General features: G+C 41.3%; 2 protein-coding genes across 3 annotated transcripts in view; both read right to left on the bottom strand.

Moving 5' to 3' along the window:
- Nucleotides 1–18,980, bottom strand: part of FGD5 (FYVE, RhoGEF and PH domain containing 5) — a 91,323-nt gene that overhangs the window by 32,528 nt on the left and 39,815 nt on the right. For both annotated transcript variants that reach the window (XM_075183685.1, XM_075183684.1), the window contains exons 4-8: nt 17,992–18,050; nt 16,968–16,998; nt 2,590–2,741; nt 2,001–2,157; nt 212–299 (exon numbers count right to left, since the gene is read on the bottom strand). In XM_075183685.1, coding sequence (XP_075039786.1) covers nt 212–299; nt 2,001–2,157; nt 2,590–2,741; nt 16,968–16,998; nt 17,992–18,050 — 487 coding nt within the window. The remainder of the gene's footprint in view (nt 1–211; nt 300–2,000; nt 2,158–2,589; nt 2,742–16,967; nt 16,999–17,991; nt 18,051–18,980) is intronic.
- LSM3 (LSM3 homolog, U6 small nuclear RNA and mRNA degradation associated) overlaps nt 4,939–18,980 on the bottom strand; it is a 491,439-nt gene continuing 477,397 nt past the window's right edge. Inside the window, exon 5 of the transcript XR_012678618.1 lies at nt 4,939–4,958. The gene's annotated coding sequence lies outside the window, so the exon portion shown is untranslated. The remainder of the gene's footprint in view (nt 4,959–18,980) is intronic.

Genomic DNA, 18,980 nt, shown 5'->3' with positions numbered 1-18,980 from the left:
AGGTGGTTGCCTTGTTAGGAGAAAGATGATTTTCTAGCTAAACAGACAGATAGAGTGTGACTGACAAGCTTGCAGACTTGCTGGGCAGAAATGCAGTGGGTGGATTGGTTGAATCATACACAGGGGCGGGGCCAGTGATGTCACAGCAACTCAAATGCCTGCAGAATCAGCTGCAGGAGGGCAAAGTGCTTGTTTAGCTTTTGTCTCTCACCTGTGAGGATCATGTTATACTGGTAAATTCTCTGCACGACTTTCACCAGTTCGTGTTTCAAACTTGACTGTCCGCGCTGGAAGTTCCTCTGCTCTCCGGGAGAAAGAGAGAGAGACAGAGAGAGTGTTAGTGTAACCCAAAACCTGTACAGTAATGTCAGCCCTGCCTCCAGATAGGTTTCTGATCTCTGTGCTCCTTAGAGGAACTTACATGATGCATAATGTGCAGTAAATTAAAACTAAATTATATTTATTGTTATAATGACAACCGAACTCTACAGCATGCTTGCAGTACTTTCTTATTACCTATAGGTGTCACTGCAGTGAGGGTATAGCAGGCTAGAATAAGGTGCAAAATAGCAATAAGCTTTTAATTTCTTCCAAATTAAGCAGCACTTTTTAATCAGCAATAATATGTCACCTTCCTTTGAAAGAAGAGAGACCAAAAACATAAAAACTGATGTCGAGTGGGAATCCTAGGACTGCCATTTATTCTGATTGTCTCAGTATAGTCCCATGTCTTTGCAACTGGAAGCCATTAAAGGGGTTTCCGCCATCAGATGAGCTTAATTTATCAGCTCACGCTATAACTTTTACTAAATACATTGCTTTATCCTTTCAACTTCCTTTTATACTTTTCAGTTGTGTATTTATATAATGAGTTGCTTATTTTGGTTGCCCCGGGTTACGGAACAAAGCTGCCGTCCAGATACAATGTATCCAATGCTGTTGTTTCCCACAGCAACCAAAACACACAACTTTGCCTTCTGCTATAACACATACATGAGACGGCTCTGACAGAAGCCAGAAAGATAGAACCATTTGTATAATATATATTTAGTAATAAAAGTTGCTGCAGGGCACATACAAGAAGCCAGGAAGATACAGGTGTTAAGTAAAAGTTGCAGTAAGGTGTGTACTAAGCTATAGATGGAAGCTAGGATTCAGTGCAATATTAGTTATAACATTTACACAATCATATATGCATGTTTATACTGTGAGACTCTGCCTCCCCCTCTCACCCAAACAAAAGGGACACTACCCCCCCCCCCCCCCTCGTTATTTGTCATCCCAGTAAAGCCAAGATTTTTTCTGCAGAACTGCACAATGAATAAGATCTAATAAGCAGACAATTGACGCCTCACTCTGGGGGGGAGGGGCAGTGATTTTAGTGGGTCACAGCTGGTTCTGAAACTGCTGCTACATTAATGCATCATCTCATTAGGGGTATCACTGATAAAGTGTGCCCATCACCAGCACACAGCGGAGGGGGCCATTCGTGGGCTGAGCCACTATGCAGTGAAGCCTATCAATTTACTAGGAACCAGAGGCATGAGGCACTTTGACTGAACATAGGTTCAGCCAAAAATATGTCTGCCTCCTCTGTCAACACGGGAGGAGGACCCTTTAACTGTCAGTTTCAGGAGCAACTGTAACCAGCAAAGATCTCAACACACAATCATAGTGAAAGGCTTTGTTTAACCCATCAGCTATATTATGCTCCAAGCTTATGAATCGCTGTCCAAAAGCACCATGAACACCGTAGCAAAAAAGAATAATTTCCCCATGGATTACATTGAGGATACTCCCATTACTGAGAAATGTATCGTTTAAAACATGTGCGTTTTACACAATTAGGTGACGTCTTTTTTTTTTTTATGGAGTGTAGTACCTCTCCGTGGCCTCCAAGTGTCACTGTTTCAAAGGTTATATATGAAGAGAGGTGGTCACAGACCAAAGGTTATATTTGGGCAGCTATAAGGTACACAGTCAGAACATTTAGAACTTACCTCAAAGTCTCTTACGACTGCGGCGACCCGGGGGGTTTTGAGACTACAATCATCGATGGCAGCTGCTGTCTTGTCGAAGGCAACAATAAAGGCCATATGGTGCTGGAACCTGGATTCTCGGCTTAAGAACACATCTGCAATTTTCTGGTTTTCTTCCCTATGCACCAAGGTAGAGAGTAAATAGTTGTATATCACAAAGACGTTTAGAGTTGGATTCAAATAACTGAGGGACTGATGTGAATGAGTTCTCTGTACAGCGCTGCGGAATTAGTGGCGCTATATAAATAAATGATGATGATGATGATGATGATGAGGTGTATATAGTACAATTCACATTTTTCAACTAATATTATAATTGTATAATTCACTATATGGCATACTGCATCGGTATATCGCCAATTCCGGGTCTATTGACACAGACACGGCCACACTGAGCAGCTTATAATTCCATCTGCACCACAAATAAGCGTAAGTATCATTCTAAGGACCCCGTCCAGCCGGCCATTAGTGCATTTATAATTATACTTTGTAAACATTGACAACATTGCCCAGAGAATACTACAAAGGAGAGCGGTATTGGGGGGCTCACCAGTGCTGTATCCTCTGCTCCAGCTCCCCCTGGACCTCTTCATGTAATAAGTAGATGTATTGCAGTTGACATAGACCATGGCGTAGTCTTAACTCTTCCTCCTCATCCTCTTCTTCGTTGCCGAGGGCCCGGAGCATTGACAAGTAGAATTCCTTCAAAGATACAAAATAACACCTGGTTTATTACACAACGGTTAAATAGCCCTAATTTCTGGTTTTACCCTATCTAGGAGCTTACAAGTTATGGTTAATCGTTGTACTGAATTTGAGGAATTTTGGAAGCAGAATACAGACTAGCTAAGGAGCCTGCAACCATTTTATTGCAACGTGAATCTCTCTTCTCTTCTTCCCTACAGCAAAAACTAATGTCTTGGGCAGCTGATGACAAATAAACAGAGGAGACAATCACAGCAGGCATTGTTGGAGATTTAAACCTTATGAATCTGTCACATATCAAAACTTTTTTAGTATGGAAAACAAAACATGGACGTGTCACTAGTTTGGGAGGAAAAGCCTGAAACTGTAAGTACAAATTCTAAAATAGAATACAACTATTGCAGCAGTTTGGAATGAATCCCCCCTAATGAGTGAACACATTGCCGTAGTCGCAAAGACGCAATACTTCATGATGTGTATTTGGTAAAGCCATTTATCTTTAGGCAAAGTAGCGACTCTTTGGAGGCAACTTAAATATAAAAGACATGCTCATGGAAGTAGGGCATGGAGAGCCAAACGTCAGCTCACGGAGAAACATGGGTGTAGGCGCTGATGGTTAAAGAGCACTATGAATATGACAACATTTTATCCTGAAACAATAAGAGACAGTTAGATGACTTTTGCTTGGCGATCTACATATTAAAATTTTGTTGGCATAAATAGAACATTCAAAATAAACATAAAAATGAAAAGTGGAAAATAAAAAAATATCAACTAACGGAAGTGCACTTAAGTGCTGGTAATTCAGCGGGACCGACAGCCACTCAGCTGCGTTTATCTAAGAGAGAAGTGTTGGAACTCTGCTGCCGACTGCACAAACAATAACGATGGGGTCTTCAACCTGAAAGAGCTCTGTGGCAGCCCTTCGAATAAACAATTCTTCAATGTGTCTTATCAGGAAAACATGTTATTTATACAATGAACAATGGACTCTCCAGCCGCATCAGATGGAAGGTGACAATGAACGCACGCTCCTGCAGAGAGGGCGTCCAGATTCAAAAGTACAAAGTAACATAAGTGCAAATATTAATATCGCCAAACAGTGACCCTGTTATAATGCACAGTCCACATCTCACAGGGCGAATCTGAGGGTTGAGACCATATTGTAATGGGGATAACTAAGAAAGGACGGGGGGCTATGCTCTATAGATATCTGCCTACACTGTTGGCTGTGAGTGCCTACACATTTCCACGTTTGCCCCTCGTCGTTCCATCGTTGACCGTGATTTGTAGGAAGTTTATAAAGCCAAATCAACAGACTCAATGTGTTTTGGTAAAACATGATGGTAGGAGGGTACACACTAATGCAATTTCTTTACAAACGGTCCTTAATTGTGTGATCTGCACGATAATTGCATCGGTGTGTACCCAGCTTAGTTCTGTGAGCTGCAGGTCTTGACACACTACTTCTAGGGATTCCTAATTTTTTAATGAGCTTCACTTGTTCCTAATCAGTGGCCAATCAGAGGGAGCACTATTTAAACCCTGTTTGTCTTGTCTGATTATTGTAGTTTGTACCTGTGATCTTGCCTTGCTACTTCTTCTAAGCTTGTTACCGATGTACCAAAACCGACTTGTCCTTGGACTAAGCCTATGCTTGATCACCCATGTACTGGCTTCTTAAATTATGTTACACTTCTGACTGCGTGGATCTTGGCTTATTCCTGACTCCTTCGCCGATACTAGTGGGTAAATTTATCAAGCTGCGGGGAGATGTTGCCTATAGCAACCAATCAGATTCTAGCTGTCATTTTGTAGAATGTGCTAAATAAATGATAACTAGAATCTGATTGGTTGCTATAGGCAACATTTCCACTTTTACAAACCCGGGGAATCTCTCAGTTTGATAAATTTACCCCTAGAGTGTTTTATCACAATGTCCTCTGACTTGGATTCAAGTCTATCCTAGTGCCAGTGTTTGTGATCTCTTGTATAAATTGCCCATTACAGCCAAGCCCCCAATGTTGTCCCTACTTCTATTTTCTTAGGATACAGAAACGTTTTGTGAGCAATATTTTGGTCACACGACAGTTACACTAGACGTAGATCTAAGCAGAAAATGTCTAAAGCTACCAACACACACAACAATTTATATATTTTAATCAAATAATCCTGCTAATGGGAATATCTTACTCAAAACAATTAAAAAAAAACCTTCAAAATATATATTATTTTTTACTCCATCAATTGATAATAAGATTATTTGTAAGTTATGCTTTTAAACTTGTCTGTTCCATCTTGTGGAAAAATAATCATATATTAAGATTCTTTCTAACCATAGATTTTATATTATTTTGTACAATGCTGTTGCAATAACACAAACCGGTTAAGCCACGTCACGCAGAAATGCTGATAAATGACAACACTATTTTTTTTTATCAGACGAAAATTAATCAAATGTTTGCAAATTCTCTTATTAAAAATTGTGGGATTGTAAGTGGTTCCATGAAGTCTGTTTACCTTGTTTGCTCTTGACACTTATAGTTCAGTGGATGTTAAAAGAACAATTCTAGCATCTAATTTGCTCCAGAAATCTATAAACCATCAAGCGGTACAACATGAAACAGCTGACGAATTCCTCCAGAGACTCTCCTGGGTGCTGAAGCACTTAAAGACATTTTATCTGCATGGAAAGGCCTTACTTAGGGCCTCTGCAAGCAAACACGCTGATTTATAGGAGAATATCAGCACTCTTAACGTGTCACGCAAACAGGTAATGATTCAGGATACCCCCAGTAATTATGTAAGAGAAGGAAAGGTCTCTTGAATGATAATATTCAGAATAATGTATCTCTAGCTCCAATAAGGATGTCAGACACAGTGGAGCTCTCTGAACATCTAAAAGCCCTGTCAGCAGCTGTTATACAGGTCTATAGGCAGGAACAGGAAAAAGGAAACGTCACTTTTATCTTACAGTAACGGGGGTTGTTTAATTCACACGTTCAATTAGAAACAAGACAAATTGCTTGTCTAAGGCAATCCTCTTATCCAGGTTTATAACTTCACTGACTGTTATACATTCCATCACGGGGCACTTTAACGAGTCATGTGACACCACTGACATCACTACTGGCCAAATATAAGGGTATATTATAAACATTCAGGTCACAATATTATTATGATTATTATTATTATAGCAATTGGGGAGCCAGTGCCAAGGCCTGGCCATGTCCTGGCCTATTCTATGTATGTAAAGTGTCAGTTTGCCATGTTAGGAGGGAGGTGTTACTCTGTCTGAGCAGGCAGAGTGTGTATGACAAGCTTGCAGACTTGCTCCACAGAAACGCATTGAGTGGGATTTGAGAATGATTTAGAAAGAGGGGCAAAGGTAATCATGGCAGCTTAACTGAACTTTCAGTGTGGTGACCTGTAGCAGAACCCATTTGGACAAAAGTGTGGCTTTAGGGAGTAGGGAGATAATACTCAATTTACTTGACTTTATGGTAGTGTCACACAAGCAGATAAAACACCAACTTTAAAGCAATGCACTTAATCGCTAAAGAATGTATTTTTTGTAACATCTTCACCAAAACGTGTCTCCGTGGATTGTTCCGGAGACACGTCGAGGCACCTTGCGGCTAATTGAATTCCACCATATAATTGATACATAGTAGTAAGTGGAGATTACTAATTACACATTCTGTGATCGCTGGTTCTGAGTCTCTATTATTTACTATGTATCATCATCATCATCATTTATTTATATAGCGCCAACATATTCCGTAGCGCTTTACAATTGGGGACAAACGTAATAAACTAATAAACAAACTGGGTAAAACAGACAAAGAGGTGAGAAGGCCCTGCTCGCAAGCTTACAATCTATGGGATCAATTCTTTAGCAATTAACCTCTTCATTTACGGTGTAATCAGCAAGGTCTGAATCTAGCGTTATACCGGTTATATATATGGAATTCTTTCACTGTTTTCTACTCAATACATCCAATCTGGATTATTATTTTTTTTATATAACTCTTAGGGGGAGATTAAATTCGGCGCAAGATGTCTCCGGAACGTCCGTGGAAACACCTTGCGCCAATGTTATGGCTGGAATCTCCGCTCATTTCTCTACGCACTCCATAGAGGTGCGAGGAAAAATGAGCAGAGATTCCTAACGTAATTGCTGGCAACTGAATCTCCCCCTTAGGAGCATATTCAATTAGGTGCGGGCATCACAGTAACGCACATTACCGAGGGTAATGCTGTACCGCAATAATGCAGATTTTGGGGTGCGAAGGATAATCAGCCTTATTGCTGTGCCCCGTAAAGTTATATCTGATCTTTCGTGAAATACATATATGTTTTTACTTCCTGCCACCACCCCATCAACTGTTCCAGTAGTTCCTAAGCTGAGAGTGATGGTGAATTTCATTTTTATATAAATATTGAAATTTGATTATAACTATGGGGGCAGCACGGTGGCTCAGTGGTTAGCACTTCTGCCTCACAGCACTGGGGTCATGAGTTCAATTCCCGACCATGGCCTTATCTGTGTCGAGTTTGTATGTTCTCCCCGTGTTTGCGTGGGTTTCCTCCGGGTGCTCCGGTTTCCTCCCACACTCCAAACACATACTGGTAGGTTAATTGGCTGCTATCTAAATTGACCCTAGTCTCTCTCTCTCTCTTTCTATCGGTGTGTGTGTATGTTAGGGAATTTAGACTGTAAGCTCCTATGGGGCAGGGACTGATGTGAGTAAGTTCTCTGTACAGTGCTGCGAAATCAGGGGCGCTATATAAATATCTGATGATTATGATATAACCAGTGTTTTAATTTACATAACTACATGTGTCATGCAGTGACTTACCGCTAGGAAGCGCAGGATGCCTAACACTACTGTCAATTATTTGTAATCTATTTGAAAATACACCAAAGCATTGTGTATGTGTATACATGAGAACATATGACATTACAAATCTGGGCTGAGAAGAGGGAAGCGATGGATTCACACAATCTCCAGGAGGCGATGGTCACATGACCAGCAAAGTATTCAGGAAGCGACAGTCTTTTCCTGTGATACATTTGTTTCTGCAGCGTATGTGGAATGTAAGGTGGGGACTGTGAATATTAAATCTTCTCAGTCCACCACCCTTTGTTACTGGAATAAGATAACCATTGTGCATGTATAACCTCCAGCCCCCTGCCACAAAAAACTATTAAAGTGATGTGTCTTCTGCTTTATTAATATAGATATACGATATTTTGTCTCTATCTATTTTCTGCTATGAAGTCCCATGGGGGCTTTGTGGTGCGAGGGAGGGTCAAGTGAGGTACTGTACGTCTCCTCGTAATCAATCAAGAATGATAATTGCTTCTTGAAAGCATAGACAAAGGGAAGCTGTACATAGTTTTTTGTTGTATTAAAAAAAATGACAATATAATGTGCAATTATAGACATCTGAACTTAAAATACATTTCCCCTAATGTGCATGGGTTCCTGGTGAGTTATTGGATCTAATGTCAGGGACCTCCAACCTCTCCTCTCCTGTGCTTCTCCAAACTACAGGAAGGCTTCATAAATCCAGCTAACCCATAATGCATTGGGGCATTTGTGTGACAACAATTCTTGGCTAAGGCATCTAGTTTTGTTTGGTCATTTTACCAAATTGACCAATCACTGGGCTGCGTGTGGCCCCATCCTGACTTTTTTTTTAATCTAATCTAGTTCAGATTGAAATTGATCTGTTAGGACTGTGAATTGGGCTAGACAGCGACCTACAAGGGTGAGCCTGTGAGATCAGCAGCCAACTAGGAAGTGGAGAGGAATGCAGAGAGGTCGGATACACAGTGGTATCCGGTCTCTCTGAACAGCTGAATATATTCAATTTAGGGGGAAGTGTATTTCAGGTGGTGATACCTCTATTAAACTACAGCGCTTTCGTTGCTTTTATAAGGGCAGCTGGGCTAAAGGGACTGAGTTTGGTAGTGCTTATATCTTGAGTGCCTCTATGTCCCATCGCAGGACAACACAATGGCCTGATTATATAAATACATGACTGAGAAGCATGAAAAGCTACAAAGAAAAGCATTGCACTTAGTGAAAGTTGTAGGAGGTCATTTACATGCAAAAAATTAATGTTGTCTGAAGGTGGAAACCCCTACAGAAGGCGTAGGCAGTCCAGATGTTGTAGAACTACAAGTACCAGCAACCAGGGCAGTCTGTAACTTGTAGTCCCGCAACAGCAGCATGGGATGTGGAGCGGATATTGAACGGATTATAAATCCAGTTAGGATAACACTTACAGGAGTATTTAGTGGATTTATAGGAGCAGTTAGCAGATCAGTTATATTAAATGTATATCTGTTTCCACTGTTTGTTCTTGTCAATTAAAACCAGCGATGCTATTTATAGAATTTCAATAATTACCACTGCAGTCATGCTCTGAATTCTCACTCTCCTAACGATAATGATTCCCGGACTAGTCAGCGTAAATAACCCTCCACCAGCTCATCCAGCAGCAGCTGCAGCAAGGCCCTAATATCGGAAGCGTTCCCTGCAGCCCCCTCCCCTCCTTGAGCAGGTGTGATAGCGCATAGCGGCACTATATTCTCAGCCTACGAGCGTACGGGGACCCTTGTGCATGACTCGCAGGCTCCATTGAATTCTGCAGTTATTGCTCTTCAGAGTTTTACAAAGCACACTCGTCAATCTCCCAATCCCAGCGAGGTGATTGGATAAAACCACCGCATCCCCCAGAGCCACATAAAAGTCTCTTTTGGACAATATGACCTTTCCTGAACTTATTTTATGCTGCTGCAGAAAGTAATAAAAAACAATTACTAGCCGCTTCGTTGTCACTTTTCTAACACAACTACAGCTACAGTGATACCAGTAAGATAAGCTGGGTACACATTACAGAAAATTTTTCCAGATGCGATATCGTTAATGACTTTACCAACGACTGAAAGTCCAGATGAGCAGCTTATTCCTGCGTACACACTATACACCACTTACCTTCAGATGATCTTCATCTCTCATAACCATCTGCTGAAAACATCCTGACTCTGTACACCGTACAGATATCCGCCTATGCTGCTGGTGGTGAGTGCGTACACACTTCCATATTTAACCAACATCGTTCCACCGCTGATCGTGATTTTTGCAACGTTTATAAAACCAAATCAACAGATGCGATCTGCTTTCGTACGATAAAACATGACGGTGGGATATCTGAGCTAACAGTCGTTTATCGTGTGATTGGCCGTATAAGCGGCGGTTGTGTGCCTTTGTATTCATTTCTACCTATTCTCTTGGAATAGGTGGCTCAGTGGTTAGCACTTATGACCCCAGTGCTGTGAGGCAGGAGTTCGATTCCCGACCATGGCCTTATCTGAGTGGAGTTTGTATGTTCTCCCCGTGTTTGCGTGGGTTTCCTCCGGGTGCTCCGGTTTCCTCCCACACTCCAAAAACATACTGGTAGGGTAATTGGCTCCTATTAAACTGCCCTTAGTCTCTCCCGGTCTGTGTGTGTGTGTGTTATGGGATTTAGACTGTAAGCTCCAATGGGGCAGGGACTGATATGAATGAGATCTCTGTACAGCGCTGCGGAATTAGTGGCGCTATATAAATAAATAGATGATGATGAGTACTGTATCTGTATTTTCCAATAAATATGTTCCACTAAAGCCTGACCCAGGGACTGATTATCCAATAGGCCGACTAGATTGCAGCCTAGGGTAAAGACTTTTGTGGGGGTGGGTGATTAAAAAATTGTGACAAGGAGAAGTATAAATTGAAATTCATTTAGAAACATAAGAGAATAATTGTTCTCCAAAGCAAAAAGAAAATATGAAAGAACAATGTAGTGAGGTTTAATCTTGACGTAGCCCCATGGTAACGGCTGAAGATCACGAGTTATCCTTGAACGGGCGCTGGAGGATAAACAAGTAAGAGAGACAAGGACGGCGACAGGCGCAGGTGTGACGGCCACGGGAACATAATCATCAGTGGTTGAAGAAAGACGGATTTTAAATGAAGGACAAAGTTCCTTTCCACCTATCACATATTAGTCCGGCGTGGAAGGCCAGGGGGCGCTGCGAGCGTATTAGTCTTGGGCTGTCTGACCTCTGGTAAAGTTTAAGTCATCGTTATCATCCACCATTGTCTGGTGACTACACAGAGCAGAGGTGCACGGTTTGCGCCGTGAACCCCTAATCTGGAGAGAGTGCACTTTAAGTGTATGTGATCTGTTCTAACCATGGGAAAAACAGCTACTTAGTGTACGGCCAGGAAGCTGAATTATCAGACCAATCACTGCTCATCCTGTGATTTGGACAATTGACCTCCTACATACACTTCTCATGTGCAGACTGACCCGTCCTCTGCAAAACGTCAACGCCACAGACGTTTACCAGAGTCCACGATTATGGCAGGTTAACAATGTCTGTTTATCTACATTTTTATATGTTATTATATATCTTCAGCAGGGTCATGGGGGAACCAAGTTTTTGTTTGTTGTTTTATTTTGCTAAATACAAATGTAATATATAATAATAAGCTGAAAAGACAATGATGACAGGTTCTCTTTGATAAATGGTCTACAGCGGAGCGATTTGCATCTGAAGGTCTCTGTTAATGTAGGATGCAAAGTGCAATTTTGCATGCAAATATAGTTTTCAGATGAAGTTTTGCAAAAGAGTTACACTAAACATGTGTTTTAGTGAATGGAAAGTGTTAAACATACACAATGGACAGACTGGGGGTCCTTCCAGGTCACACGTCTCACATGCAGAGCTCCACCAGGTCATAGAGATGAGAACATTCAGAGGCAGGGACCACATCCACCATATACGTGACTTGACCGTCTGCCAGTACAGTGGAACCTCTGCCACCCACACTGTGCTGGCATTGTCCTGCTCATGTCTGGTACCCATAGGAAGGAGAGGGAGGGGGGGGGGGGGCACAATCGGAACTGGTACCAGCCATAGCCGAGTTGAAATAATTTTACATTATTACATATTTATTGTTCGAAAGTGACGCCTATTAACTGCCTAATAGCTCGGAGCCCAATTCAAGGGGTTGGGTACGCTTTACCAATGTCCACTACTCCGACATGGAGAAGGCCTGCAAATAAAATCCGAAATGATGAAAAACCGATTGGAAAATAAACAGAGTTACCTTCAACCCAACCCTGGAGATCTCCGATTGGATCACCATGCTGACAGCAAATGATTCCGATTAGACAAGTGTTCGGCACAGCAGGATGACGTCATCGCGAAGTCTGTCAATAGAAATTTAAAGCGGCAATGTCGGGTTAAGTATTTATACACTTAACCTTAGGGGTCCCCACATTGCCACTTTAAATTTTTTGTGTAGGGCTTCTCCATGTCGGAATAGTGGTAATCGTAGAAACGATTACCACCGAATTTTATTAGGTCAACAATTAAGCTGGGCACACATCTGTGCAATTATAATGCACATCACACTATTCACGACCATTTGGTCCTATAATGCAAGAGTGCATATGCTCCCTCCATCATGTTTTATCGCACCAAAACACATCGTATCTGTTAATTTGGTTTTATAAACTTCCTAAAAATCACGGTCATCGATGGAACGATGACGGGTAAATGTGGCAGTGTGTACACACTCACCACCAGCAGTGTAGGCAGATATCTGTACAGTGTACAGAGTCACGATCGATTCAGCAGATAGTTATGAGAGATGAAGATCACAGGTCTGAAGGTAAATCGTGGAGGTGTGTACACATGAATCGGCTCATCGGGACTTTCAAGTGATACTAAAATTGTTACAGAAATTGCATCTGAAGTAAGATTGAACAGGTGTGTACCCAGCTGTAGAAAGAATACAAACCAACAGCTACAATCCCTTTAAAAATGTATCAGTCCTTTTTTTTTACACTTAAAAATATCAAATATTGGAATTTTGTACATTTTAGAATGGAAATTTAAATTTTACGAGTCTTCACAGAGTCCCCCCAGATCCTAGTTATCATTTTCTAGAATGTACGGGATAAATGACAGCTAGAATCTGATTGGTTGCTATGGGCAACACCTCCTTTTTAGAATTCTACCCCGTGCGTGACCTTGGAGGTTATACATTGCACCTGTGAAAATTTGAGTTTACAATTACAATGGAAATCATTTCTTTTTTCCATTCGTAGTCATTTGCGGGAAGGTTTCTGAATATTTATCTTGATTTGACATTGCAATAATATCATATACAATATCCAGAAAAGATCTAATGCAATATCCAGAAAAGATTATATTCCATCTCAACCTACTTGGCCCCAGTATGGACAAGCTAAGACATGATCATATTGGAAATAGATAGGTAACGTAGATTTAAGAGTCAGCCGTCTGCCGGTGACCTCATCCTCAGAGACTTGTTGTTTGGTTACCATTGAATAGGAAACAATAGGTTACACCTCCGTTGATTGCTATACAGCTCATGTCATTTAATATGCAGACTTTCAGGCACCAGGATTTTCATATATGATAATGGGCGATACGAGCCCCTACCCTCTACTGCGAGGGCTGCAGAAAGCAGAGGTATAGATTGCGAAGGAGAGAATGTATCGTATGTATAAACCGAGGTTTTATTAGTCTTGGGCTGTTTGTCGGAATAAAGCCTTTGTTAAAAATTTTCCTTTGTTATAAATGGATTATACATATGTCCTGTTTAGGTTAATTGTACTGTATTACAGCATTCCTAGATACTGTGGGTCCGATTCAAGTCCGCACTTAAGTTGCGTTTTAGAAAATAGCGCGGATCTTCTGCGGAGTTCCGACCATACTCAGATCAAAGCGAATCTCAAGACGTGTTTTGATTGGCAGAGCAGACTGCAGTGTACGTACATGCATATGTTTAATATAAAGTCACATCTGGACTCTCAAAAAAATATTATATTATAAAATGAAAGAACAATGGAATGGGGGCCTTTGGGTGGCTAATGAAGGCGCCCCAAGAAGTTGCTGTCCAGCAGCAAGGTGTGGAAATGATGGCAATGGTAATTGTGCCACTTATACTACCAGAATCCTTTGCTTCATGACATTCGGCCTAGTGGTTATGCGAGGCCTACATTCTTTTTTAGCATTTAAAGTACTGTTCTGCTGCTGGACTGTGAAAATGAGTTCTCTGTTTTCTGTACGCCGGATAAGATATATTTCCTGCAGTTATGTACAGACCTTTGTTCCTGCTATATGCCTTGAAGGTCTTAATGGCAGTAAAAACAAGTCACAGAGGCCTCTCCAAAGGCTTAAACACGGTCACCGTGACATGGCTCCCGTTACCATGACAACACCTCATTCCTGGCAGCCATATTAACGCCATCTCATGTGACCCCTCATTATACCACATTCTGCTATCTTGGGGTCTAATGACTGGTTCTATTATAGAAACAAGTGACGGGATTTAGAGACGAGGGGTGAGGAGGGCGAGCGAGGGAGGTCAGAGAAAGGGACATGTCTGAGCTGCCTGAAATTCCAAATTAAACAGAGGAAGCATTAGCCGAATAAGCCCTCTATTGACAGCCTCAAAACATCTCGGGCAGGCGTTCATACTGGCACCAGGTCCGCATGTATAAGTGACAAGGGAAACAGCTGGCTCGAAGCGTCATCCCACGCCGGCTCGCTGTGTCCAGTCACTACATGAATGTTAATGTGACATTATAGGGTGCGTAGGACACGTTATGCAAAGCAGCACCATGCGTCCAAAAATTCCTACGTGTTTTGGAAACTCGGGACCGCGTGACGCCACATTGATGGTCTATTGTTAAGATGTTGTTGACACTTCAGAGGCCAATGTATGTACATACTGCATAAAACATGGAAGTATCGTACACCCACTTATGACATGACCGAGTGTTACATCTGGTGCGGTATTTTCTGGGGGAGAGGTACTATAGTTTACTCGCTGCCAAAGATCAGTCCCATCATCTATTTACCAGTAAATTATTCAAATAAATTAAGACTGAAAAGGGACCGCAACACAAATTTATTTTGAAAAAAAATTAATATTTCCCAAATGCAATAATAATATATTAACTTCCTTCAGCCCATACAACCAGATCAATTTTCACCTTTCCTCTTTAAATCGCAATCACTAAAACTATTTTTTTTTTATTTCGTCGTCTGACCTAGTGAACCTCACTCTTTTGGGGGACAAGCTCTACTTTCTTTAGGTAGCGTATTGGGATAAGTATTTTATTTAGTTTGGATACCACAGGAAAATGTGATTAAAGTTTTTTTGTAGAAAGATATGTACTGATTCACCCGGTCATTTGTATGCTGCGGGATCTTACAAATATATTGCTTAATGTATTCTCTGACTTGTAAAGTTTACAGTGATATATAATATGTGCACTTTATTTAGAGTAATATTTTAATATTATATATAACTATATATAAAAGTGTTTGTGTATGTTTTTTTGGTTACTTACACCAATTTGTTTGTTTTACTCATTTTTTATTTAACTGTTGTTACTACAAACAATATTTGTTTAAATACAATAATTTTAGCGTAGGGGGTCTAAGAATCTTCTCTAGGTCGTACTATACTCTCTTCTATGTAAATCCCTTGATAAAATCCATAGGCAAACCGGGGAGGGGGAGGGGGGGTTCCTAGTGCCTGGAAACCCCCCATCCAAGTCTGGACCACTGTATAATTGAGGTGACTGGACCCTGCTCCCGCTTCACACGGCTCTGCTGGAAAAGGGAGAGCTGCGTGCACCTAACAGTAGTCCACGCAGCATTACCCATGTATATTATGGGGATAGGAAGAGTTGGAGAGCAGCCAAGCACTGTCTAATAATATAGCCACGCCCCCCATGTATGCTGGTCACGCCCACTGGCGGCGTGGTGTGGAAACCCCTCTCTACAAATCCTGCGTTTGCCCCTGAAATCATTACAGAAATCGCATTTAAAGTAAGATCACCTAGGTGTGTACCCAGCTCTAGCGCTGGATATGGAGAGGATAATGGCTCGGTTGAGGCTCCGGTCATCACAGGGGTCCCAGGGGCTTCATTGTTCTACTTTGGAGAACAGAAACATCCCACTGACATTATTTCTGAGAAACAACATTTGCCTCTGTATATGACCCCATCGATCTTCCTTATCCCTATCTGCAGGACAGAGGGTATATACCGCCTTCTCTTAAAATGACCTGCAACCATTCACATAGATCTCTCTTATCTCCCCCAAGCCACCAGCACAATATACGGCGGTCTCTCCAGGGACACCGCAGCCCGTCCGTCACTCTGTCCAGTGACAACGCTGAGCTGTGAGAAACGCTGCAATTTGTGTAACTGTGTCTTAAATTATGCATTGTCAGAGTGTGTTTAGCACTCTCAGTTTCAGGCACATTAAAGCTGTTTGTGAACCGTGTTTTAACATCCATTATTTATCTGTCCCCCTCCCCTGTGTATTGTTAGAACCATCACTTCCATTTTCCTTTCATTTCCTCCTCCTGTTACAATGTAACAAACAAGACCATGGAGGAAATGTATCCTCTTCGCTGAGTGTCACTGACAGACAACAAAGGAGACCTCAATCTTCAATGCCGAGATGGGATTGGTTTGGTTGTAGTCAGGTGGTGTCAGGTAACGGAGAGACAAGCAGCCAATGGTATCGCAGAGTCAGCTACACCTTATAATAAATACGCTGTTATATCAGGGCTGGTAACATTCCAGGGGCCAGGTAACTGATTGGCAGTGGACTTATACATGTCTATATTAGGGAATTTAGACTGTAAGCCCCAATGGGGCAGGGACTGATGTGAATGGGTTCTCTGTTCAGCGCTGCGGAATTAGTGGTGCTATATAAATAAATAAATGATGATGATGATGATCATCCACCCCTGTGTTATGGAAGGAATGCAGAGGGTCCTAGTCATGACAGTCCATCACCTGTACTATGTCCTCTTCTGCAGTAAAAGCTTTGATACAACAGATCACAATATAATGCATTTTATAGACAAAGCCGCACAGACTGGATACACAGAGACTGCGGAGTTGACTGCACAGCACTGTAGGAAGGACTGTCAGTCACTCAATGACAGCTCTCATCTGTGAAAACAAGACTGGACAGCGGAGGGATTTGGAGGATAGCTCTCCTGCCCCTATTACCATCCCTACCCTGTAATTGGTGCATTCAAAATATTTACAAGACGGTTGTAGCATGCAACAGTATAATAATTAATGTTCACTTACGGTGTATAGACGTCTCAACATTTCCACGTATCTGGAAAAAAACACATTATTAGTACCTAGAACACTACATGCGATAATAAGTTAGCCCTTTGTTTCAAAGGGAGATGATACAATCTATAACTGGTATTTATTTTCACACTCCTTCTGTGAATGTTCAGTAAAACATATGGCTTTTTTATTCAGTACTGAATAATTTGCATTCATTATCCTGAGCGAGAGAAAATATCTATTGTCTGAAGCGGAACAATGTCTTTAGCGGCTTAGGTAGACATAACGGGGGTACAACGCTTAGATTTATACAAGGTGTTTGCACAAATTATATCTCAGATGTGCAGCTAACTTTTCTTTATTCTGTGAGTATTAATGTGTTACTTACACAACGCGGAGGCAGACAATTCTGTGAGCAGAACAATTAGACTTTATAATGATAATATGTTTTGACAGATACTATTTAATGCTTAGTGACATGAGGCTAGCAGCATTATAGACAGATATAGTAGGAAACTGTTATATATATATATTTAGATATATTTATAAGTATATATATATTTACGGGTGTCTGTGTTCAAACATATATAATACATGTATATAATATATGTGCGTATATAAGTGTGTAGTTACTATATAAAATATATGTGGACAATTTATGAATGGGAGTTAGAGCTTCCCACGAAGTAGAGTGCGGGGAATCTTATTTAAGAAGAATTTGTACGGTACGGTGCAAAGGTATTACTCATATTTTGACATTTTATTGGTGAAATGCGTTGAGTCAAGATATCCTATTGCAGTAATAGAAAACCTTTCATTTCTCTGAATAATCCTAAATAGGCATTAATGTATGGACAATATACAGTGTACGTGTGTATATCCAGGGGCTATCTTCTATCGCTATCCTGCACTGCATTGGATAATGGTAGAACATAATATATGTCTGACCATAGTCGGATGATCTACTCCACCGTTAATTACCAGAACATACTGTATATATCCTACCAGCAGTGTACTAGTGACTGTATATACTTACGCTTTCTCTGAGGTGACCAGATCTTCCACGATATTCAAAGCTCTCATCGGTCCATCCTTCTAAACAAGAGAGCAGACAGGAATAAACCAGAATTAGAATGTTCACAGTTAACGTTATTCATTACAATAAAGCACAGAGAAATGGGTGTGTTACATAAAATGACACAAGATAAGTAAAACAATACGTACAAGGCTCTCCACTTACAGGACATCCACAGAACATATTTTGTTACCTAGAAGACTGCAAGCCTGAAAATCAGATTCACAATGCTCAGTCTCACACTGGTGCAAGATTATTACAAGGTGGCAACCATCAGGAAAGAGATAGTAACAGATAGTGTAGTGAGTAGTCATTCAGACATGGAGGGTATTTTGTCAGTCTGCTAAACTTAATGGTAGAATGGTTCAGCAGAATAGATTTCTACATAGACAAGGAAGATCTGATCACCTCAGCCCAGGATAAATTTACAGAATTCACAGTCACATGGCTTCTTGGGTGGCTAATGTCTGGAGAAACGGACACTTACTTCCTTCCACATATCCTCTCCCACCAAAACCATAATTTGCCTCTAATATAAATTAAATTCACTTTCAATTGCATTCTTACTCCGTCTCTGATCTTTGATTTAAGGCCCTCTTGCTCCCACCCTGTGGAGGGGCAAACGCAGGATTTGTAGAGGGGGGTTTCCACACCACGCCGCCAGTGGGCGTGTCCAGTATGCATAGGGGCGTAGCTATAATGTTAGTCAGTGCTTGGCTGCTCTCCAACTCTTTCTATCCCCATAATATACATGGGCAATGCTGCATGCACTACGCAGCTCTCCCTTTTCAAGCAGAGTTGTGTGAAACGGGAGCAGTGTCCAGCCACCTCAAATATACAGGTTTGGAGGGGGTTTCCAGGCACTAGGAAACCCCCCCCCCCTCGGTTTGCCTATGCTGTAAAGGACTATAACTTCCACCCAGCGACATGTCTCTATCACCGTTACTAAC

The sequence above is a fragment of the Mixophyes fleayi genome, chromosome 8, assembly GCF_038048845.1.
Source record: "Mixophyes fleayi isolate aMixFle1 chromosome 8, aMixFle1.hap1, whole genome shotgun sequence".
Classification (NCBI taxonomy): Eukaryota; Metazoa; Chordata; class Amphibia; order Anura; family Limnodynastidae; genus Mixophyes; species Mixophyes fleayi.
The sequence above is the reverse complement of the archived record's forward strand: the minus strand, read 5'-3'. Positions and strand labels throughout refer to the sequence as shown.